The sequence below is a fragment of the Sesamum indicum genome, linkage group LG2, assembly GCF_000512975.1.
Source record: "Sesamum indicum cultivar Zhongzhi No. 13 linkage group LG2, S_indicum_v1.0, whole genome shotgun sequence".
Lineage (NCBI taxonomy): Eukaryota > Viridiplantae > Streptophyta > Magnoliopsida > Lamiales > Pedaliaceae > Sesamum > Sesamum indicum.
This window is the reverse complement of record NC_026146.1, coordinates 8168307-8175811: the sequence shown is the minus strand read 5'-3', so window position 1 is coordinate 8175811 and position 7505 is coordinate 8168307. Positions and strand designations below refer to the sequence as shown.

The following is a 7505-nucleotide window of genomic DNA, read 5'->3' as shown; positions in this document are numbered from 1 at the left end:
ATCAGCAAATCCATCGAATTTTAACTAATGAGGGAACTTGTTTGTTAGATGGAAGCAAATCTTAAGGGTGCTAGATATAATTTTTCAAACCATAGGGGATTTACGTGTAATTACACCAAACCTCGGGAGAGAGGTGTGTAATTATCCCTTAAAATTATAGATATTCTTTAAAAAAAATACTTTATTTACAAATGCTGACCTAATGATAGGGTTTTGTATGGGAGATACTGAGGTCCGTTAAGTATTTAAATGACTTTTTTTGTAATTTTCTTGTCCCATATAATATGATAGTGTGATAGATTCGGTCTGGTGAAAAGTTAATTTGACAATTCAGTTCACTAATTTATCAATTTTCACGAATTGAGGACTTTTTTCCATTGGAAAAATTCTATAAGTTATGAAGATATTAGCAAAAAAGTTCCTCAATTCGTAGAATTGAAAAATTGGAGTAAACCAAATCAATTTTTCACAGAACCAAGCTGCCAAAGTACCGTACAGGACAAAAATTACAAGTAAAAGGACCTGAATTCTTGTGGGTGTGACATCTTTGATCCGATGAAAAGTTGACTTAACATATTAGTCCACCAATTTACCAATATTTACGGATTGAGGACTTTTTCATGGAAATTTCAACATCTCCTACTTTGTTCCTTCACTTGACATGCACATGGGAACTTTGTCGAGTTCTGAAAACTCCAAAAAACAAAGTCCTTATTTTGCAAAAATTTATATATTTGTGGACTAAATTGCAAAAATTAAGTTTTCACATGATGAGAACTACTGAACTCCATATATCCAGAAGGAAAATTTGTATATAAGCTTATTTAAACGATCTTCCATTTTTGTCTGTCACCCAATTGTCCTTGTATTTCAATGACCAAATTACCTTTGTAATGTTTTAAAACTTACAGATGTTTAGATGAAATGCATATATATGCAAAAAAATGTAATCAACCCCTGTTATATTGTAAATGGACAAATTATCCTTCTATAAAAAAATAATAGCAATTTACCCCCTATATTTTTTAAAATGCAATTTACCTCCCTGTCTAGCGAGGTAAATTGCTTCATTTTTTAAAATTCCTTTATAAAGTATGATTACATGTAAAAAGACTCGTAAGGATATTATTTTTTAAGTTATTTTTATTTTTATATTGTAACTTGTGAATGATTATAAAAAAAAAATCTCTAAATTATTTATTGAAAGAATAATTTTAAAATTAATTTTGGATCAATATTTCATTCTTTTTCTATATTAATAAGAAACAGAAGTTCTAATTAAATACACATTCAATTTGGCAACTAATAAAAACTTAAATATTTTTAAAAAAGTCCCAAAAAATAAATTAATATTTTTTATTATATTTTATTATCTAATTGTTATAATTTAAAATATAATTTTTTTAATCATTTAGAAAAAGGAAGAACTCTAAGGGTAGTTTCAAACGAGTCATCTCATATTATTCGAGGGGAGAAGAAATGAATGAAAAGAAAACGGAGGACGAGAGAGAGAGAGAGTACGGAGATTGGAAGGGGAAATGAGGAAAAGTATTTTTAATACAAGATTACAATAATTGGTAGGATTATATATTCCATCTAAGAGATGGAATTCATTATCCCATAAATCCTTATAAATAAGATCGGACCCAACACTAATATCGGATTCTAATAATACCAATCAAACGTATAATTATACAAAATTAATAATTTTATCATACTTAATCACACGAAACAAATGGCGCCCGAAAATATTGGGAACAACTTCTTAGAAGTACAGAAACCTTAAAAAAGAAACCGTTACCATTACATATAAACATCATAATCAGTTGACCATACACTAAAAGTTAATTTTGTGAGAACTTGATAGATATGTAGTAATGAAATAAATAAAGTTTTAAAAGACAGGCCAAAATGTCTCCCGCCCTCTGTGTTATTTGAAAATGGCAAAATATTCTCTTGTTAAAAAAAACCTTAATTTACCCTTATATGAAATACGGATGCAATATGAACAGTTGATTTATGCCAGATAAAATCCAACGATTGTAAAAAAAAACAATGAATGAGAACATGTGTTACACCACTCGTATGAGGGGCTTATTTTGCTCTTTTTTTCTAATAAAAAAAATAAAGTGATAAATTGAAAATTATTTTTTTATAATCGGATTTTCTACTACTTTTGAATAACACAGTGGGCTCATCAAAATAAATAAATAATATAGTGGGATAAATTGCATTTTTTCCTTAAAAGATATATACATAATTTTTACCTGTTCGTCCTAAAAAAATAAAAAATTTCAACCATTGTCTCAAACATTTAAAAGACAAAAAAATAAATAAGGGGTGGAACGGTAATTTAATAGCATGATTATTCATTCTTTTGAAATCAAGGCTAAATAGGTAATTTCATAATTTCTATATGTTTGGGTTTGTAGAGGAAGTATTCTCAACGAGGTTCTAGGAAAAATTCTAGTTTGGATCCGACTCGATTAAATTTGAACAAATTATATGACAAAATACAATACATTTGTCGTGTAATTGGTATATAGTTTAGGGAAAATAAATTGATTTAATTTGATCTAACTTGATCGAAGCAAGAATTTTCCGAGGTTTAGATGTGTTTTCAAAATTAAAGTTAGATAAAGTGTAATAAAGCTATTTCGAGTGATGTAATTAAGCGAAAGTCTTGTGTTTGGTTTGGGCAGAATAAACAAAGGAAAAGTAAAAGTAGATGAATATGAAATTCCTCTCGAGTCCAATTTTGTTTCCATCCAAAATTGGGTGGAAAAATCAAAGTATAAGGGAAAAAAGATAAAACAAAAAATACATTTTATTTTTATTTACTCTATTACCCGTTCATATAATTTTTTTCAACTTTTTTCCTTTGTGGCTAATGATATTTGTATATAAAAGTACTTTTGTTCTTGTCTGATGAATATTTTTATTAATAATTTTTAAAATTTTTAATAACTTAAAATTATTTTAGTATAATATTAACTTGTATATTTTCTAGTACAAAATAAAAAGAAAGGTCTACTCAGTAAATCATAAAAATTAATCATTCCTTCTCAATTTATTTTTCTAGTAGAAAATATTTGAGATTTACTGTCATTTCAAAACCAAACAGTTTAAAGAAAAACTGTTGTTTTTTTTCCAGTCCCTCGCTTCCCCTTTCCCTTTCCTCTCATCGAAACAAACGGACTCTTAGTCTAGTAGTTAAGGTTGAGATCCATGTATAAGTTTGAAATCGTGGGTTAGATTACCACCAGATATATGGTTAGATTTGTCTCTCTTAAGGTGAGTTTATTCTAATTTTTCTCTCAATTTATTATAACGTGAGTTTATTGATTGAATCGATAAATAGTTAGTTGAAATGGGTATTTATCTCACAAAAAAAAAAAAAAATTACATTAGCAGTCCATAAGGTTAGGCCTAAATTAGGGATTAATCGACAGAAAACCGGTCGAATCGAAATTTTGGTTTGATTTTAATTGGTTGATTATTTTTCTAGATTTGGTGCCCGAATCGGACAAAAAATTGAATTTTATTTTATTAATTATATTAAAATATATTATTATATAATATATAATGTATAATATATTATATATTTTACTTTTAACTTTACTCTTTCTCTTCTCTCTCTTAAAACTCTTTGCAATCGTCAATCTTCATTCTTCAAATATCTAAAATATGCTATTTTAGTTTATATTATCTAATAACAAGCTTAATCAACAATTTAATATATTTTAATATTTTTTATAAATAAATATTTAATATAATGTATATGAATTTTATCATTATAATTTCGATCTATTACTATAAAATTGAATTCGTAAATATTTTAGTCATTAAACATTTTAGTTTTTTAGATAATTTTGATACTTTTATATAGATATTTTTGGACAAAATTGAAAAAATACTAAAATTATTTATATATTTTTTTTTATAAATAAATTGATTTTTTCAGTTAAAAAATCGAAAATAACCAAAAAGAAACGATTATAACAGAACTAGACCGACCATGTCCGGTTTGGTATCGGTTTTTGAAAACGGTGAATAGTTTATATGTAATAGTTTGTCCCTAGATAGAGAGTGTATCTATAATTACAACTGTAATTTAAAAAATGTATATATAATTTTAGAAATGTAGAAAGTGCTTATATAATTATACCTAATCGCACATGGCATACATCTAATTTACCCAAGGTATTTCGAAAAAGTTTTACTCAAATTAAGTTTGGTCGAACCAAATCAATCACAGAGTAAGTGTGACACACTCGTCATATAATTGGTTACTTTCTCCAATTCTACACAAATCACACGTCAAATATATTACACTTGTCATATAATTAATTTAAATCCAACTAAACCCAATATGGGTTGGAATTTCACTTTAGGAACTAAAACAAAGCCAAAGGGTTAGGACAAAAAGCTATTTAACAACCAATTATCCAACATGAGCTCTGAAGATTCACTAATCGGTTGTCAAAATTCAAAGGCAACCTTAACAATAAGTTAAAGGGTTAAATGCAATTTACCCTTCGTGAAATGTAAAATGAGCAAAAAATTCTTATTGAAAAAAAAAAGCAAATTATTCATTATTTTTTAGAATATGAAGCAAATTATCCCTCTATCAAGATTCGGATAGAGGGTAATTTACTTCATTTTCTAAAATATAAGAGTAATTTACTATTTTTTTTTTCACAGGATTTTTTTGCTTATTTTTCATATCACAGGGAGTAAATTGCATTTTTTTGCCTAAGTTAAGAATAATGTCGAGTACGCAGCTGTAAAACAAAAACAGGTAATGCATAAGAGAGATCTATTTACACTACAAAAAAGTTGAACTTTCGCTACATTATATACCACAGTTCAAAAATCGTGGTAAATTAATGCTATTAACCATAGTTAAATAAAATCGAAGCAAAAATTTAAAGTTTTACCACGATTAATCTATATTTCACATGGTTTTAGCATAGCTAATGGTTTGACCAGACTTGCAGAAACAATGGCTAATGGCCGTTGCAATGCCGCGGTTGATCTGTATTTGCCGCGATTTTCTTCTTTTGACTATAATAATTAACCACAGCTAACTATCATATTTTTTATAGTATTAATTACCTATCCTGCTGGTTTGATCCATTAATATTACACTCATCACATACAACAAATGTATCTTTTGCAACTTTCTTACACCAGAAACAAGTTGTAAAGATGAAATCATAGTATACATTAGTATCTTGTTGGAAAATGGGGTTGTCCAGGCTGCCTCAGGAAGCCGATGTATGTGCAGATTGTGCTGCCACTTCAATTCATAACTTAATTTGGCACGACACTAAGTGTCCGTGGAGAAAGCACGTTTCTTGCTTCTTTTTTCCCTTTTCATTCAGTTCATCGTTGTCACGATAAGATGTACATGTGAACAGTCTAATTAACTAACTATCAACAATCCGCATATGACTTCCCTTTTCATGTTCCACACAAGAATGGTACCTCACATTCTAGTCTAAACCCCTCACGGGGTTTGCGCGCGGCTATGCCCTAAACTTCTATCGATCGATCAAGTTTCTCATTTTTAACCATCGAGCTTTTGCTACTCTTGTGGAGAAGTAGGGTGTGTAAAATCGTGGGAGATGAACTGGCCCTTGTATTTACTGATGTGGGGACCGTATCAAATTGTCCCGAAAAATGACTAAAATACCCTTGTTTCATCTGGTGATGTACATGATATTCATGACTGTCTAGTTATCACTGGATAACAGTTATTTTACCCGCAGTTGATACTCTATAACTATTTTTCTCATAACAAACACACTGCCTTGAGTATATTGGAGAGTTATAACTACTGGGGCCTATCCAATGGTATTCTTATCGTGTATGTGTACCAAATTAGGTACGACCTGATACCAAATAAAGAACGTAAAACACCTTAGCCAACACTTAATTCGAACCCGAGATGACTCACCATGTGTTACAACTATCATCACTTGCCAATATGGACCTCTCCTTCTCTCTCCCACCCAACCCCAAAGTAACTAGGACAACTGGCAAGTTTGATTCTTCTTCAAACAGATCCATGTATATTAAGGCAAAGGATAGAGCCAAGCACAAGTATAGCCTAGGATTTTGAGGGAGATTTACTTGGTCTCATTACATACTTGTGCTCTCTTTTTTTCCCTCTTCTTCTTATAAATAGAAACATACAAGGAGGAAACAGGCCATACATCCTACTTTCCAACTCTCCACACCTCTCTCCCTCTACTCTACAAGAAAGAAGTCCTGCACCCAAGTGTGCAGAAACGTCGACTCAATGAATACATCAACGTCTGGATGTAGTAGCGGATGTGAATCGGGATGGACCATGTACTTAGATCAACTCTCGAATTCCACTGATCCATACAGAAGGGCTTTTGTGCAGAACTATAAAGAGAAAGGAGAACGCGTAAACCGGCAGGACGAAGAGGCCGAGGATCTGTCCATGGTCTCGGATGCATCGTCAGGGCCGCCTCATCTGCACGAACACTACACGGGCGAGAATCAGTACTATGGCGGCTACGCGTGTTCCGTTCCAGAAAACAAAACGGCCAAGAGTAAAACAAAAGAGCCAAGGATCAAGAAGCAGCACAACCTGTGTCTTGACGACACTGCTAGCTCCTCAGTCTTTCATTTCTCTCAGGCAAGTTCAGGAAACCCGAACAGAAGAATTGGTTTTCGTTATGTCTATGAGTATTTTTTGTTAAATTCTCATCAATTTGTACGTCACCGATGAATTTCAGGACAATGTAGCTCCTCCGGAGAACCATAATTCGGTCAAGCATGTTCCTACCTTCTCACAGGTTTGTTTTACTTCCTCCTACGGTTAAATGTAAGAACCCCCGTGAAAACATTAATGATAGACCAAAAACCAAAAAAAAAAAAAAAAAAAAAAAAAATAGGACAACGTGACCCTCTAATGAGGGAGAATACAATTTTTTATTTCCTTCAGACTTTAGGAGGTCGGTACAGTTTAATTTACTCTCCCTATAAATGAGCAAATTATTTTTTTATGAAAAAAAATAACAATTTTTTCTCTAAATTTTTTAAAATGAAGTAATTTACCTCCTCAGACAGGGGTAAAATGCAATTAATCCTTTGTTGTGATATATTTAGGCGATGTTGTTATACAGGGTGAATCTGTACCAAGGAAGCAGTTTGGTTTCTTCACATCATCCAAAAAAGGGAAATCATCAGGTGAGTATTTTTGTGAGGGTCAAGAAATTGTTGAATGGAAAAAAACAATGGTTTGAGGGCCTAATTTTTGCCTATTCTGCTGCCGCTGTGTTTTGCCATACGTGCGTTTTTGTCAGGAGGTTTGCTGGGGAGAAAGAGGCAGTAAGAGTGCAGCTTTCTGTCTATATATTGTGCTGCAAATTGCAATTGCCCCAAGAGATTATGGGATTCTTCAAGTAAAAGCAAAATGGCTGTTTCAATTTTGAACATCTTTCTTAATTTGTATCTCTTTTATCATC

At 31.2% G+C, this 7505-nt stretch overlaps 1 protein-coding gene across 2 annotated transcripts; it reads left to right on the top strand.

Moving 5' to 3' along the window:
• Window positions 5992-7505, top strand: LOC105155598. Of its 2 annotated transcripts, XM_011071493.2 has the most exons (4): window positions 5993-6673; window positions 6774-6833; window positions 7164-7227; window positions 7344-7505. In XM_011071493.2, the coding sequence occupies exons 1-4, from the start codon at window positions 6308-6310 to the stop codon at window positions 7370-7372; spliced, it is 519 nt and encodes a 172-aa protein (XP_011069795.1). In that variant the 5' UTR covers window positions 5993-6307; the 3' UTR covers window positions 7373-7505. The 2 variants fall into 2 exon arrangements, with proteins under 2 accessions (XP_011069794.1, XP_011069795.1); XM_011071492.2 differs by having other exon boundaries at window positions 5992-6673; window positions 7164-7505.

Excerpts from the sequence above, each read along its gene's own strand:
- LOC105155598 (XM_011071492.2), top strand. The coding sequence starts at position 6,308 with ATGAATACATCAACGTCTGGATGTAGTAGCGGATGTGAATCGGGATGG. Across the intron at positions 6,674-6,773 it reads CAGTCTTTCATTTCTCTCAG|GACAATGTAGCTCCTCCGGA; the intron begins GCAAGTTCAGGA and ends GATGAATTTCAG. Across the intron at positions 6,834-7,163 it reads ATGTTCCTACCTTCTCACAG|GGTGAATCTGTACCAAGGAA; the intron begins GTTTGTTTTACT and ends GTTGTTATACAG.